This window comes from Bombus impatiens, unplaced genomic scaffold (genome assembly GCF_000188095.3).
Source record: "Bombus impatiens unplaced genomic scaffold, BIMP_2.2 scf_0640, whole genome shotgun sequence".
NCBI classification, from domain to species: Eukaryota; Metazoa; Arthropoda; class Insecta; order Hymenoptera; family Apidae; genus Bombus; species Bombus impatiens.
In genome coordinates, this window is record NT_177059.1 from 639,553 (window position 1) to 639,820 (window position 268).

At 62.7% G+C, this 268-nt stretch overlaps 1 protein-coding gene across 1 annotated transcript in view; it reads left to right on the plus strand.

Moving 5' to 3' along the window:
* Nucleotides 1-268, plus strand: part of LOC100745827 (metabotropic glutamate receptor 6-like) — an 18,731-nt gene that overhangs the window by 14,440 nt on the left and 4,023 nt on the right. Inside the window, 1 exon segment of the mRNA XM_033322481.1 lies at nt 133-268. Within this exon segment, the coding sequence (XP_033178372.1) occupies nt 145-268 (124 nt within the window). The 5' untranslated portion in view covers nt 133-144.

Below are 268 nucleotides of genomic sequence, written 5' to 3' on the forward strand. Positions count from 1 at the left end.
ACGTCCTGCCGGTCAGATGCTTTCGTTCGTCGGATCGCGTTCGTCGCACGCAGGCTGCTCGCTCGCCTCGCTGGCTGATTGTCCGACGGCCGACGGTGACAGCGAAACGGTGATAAGACGCGCGATAACGAGACGACGGTGACGATGGCGATGGCGATGGCGGTGACGATTCGCGTGCTATGCACGATCAGCCTGTTCGCCGTCGTTCTGTCCAATTCCGTCGAACGTTCTCCGCGCGCGACTATCGGCAACGGTCGGACGCGGTACG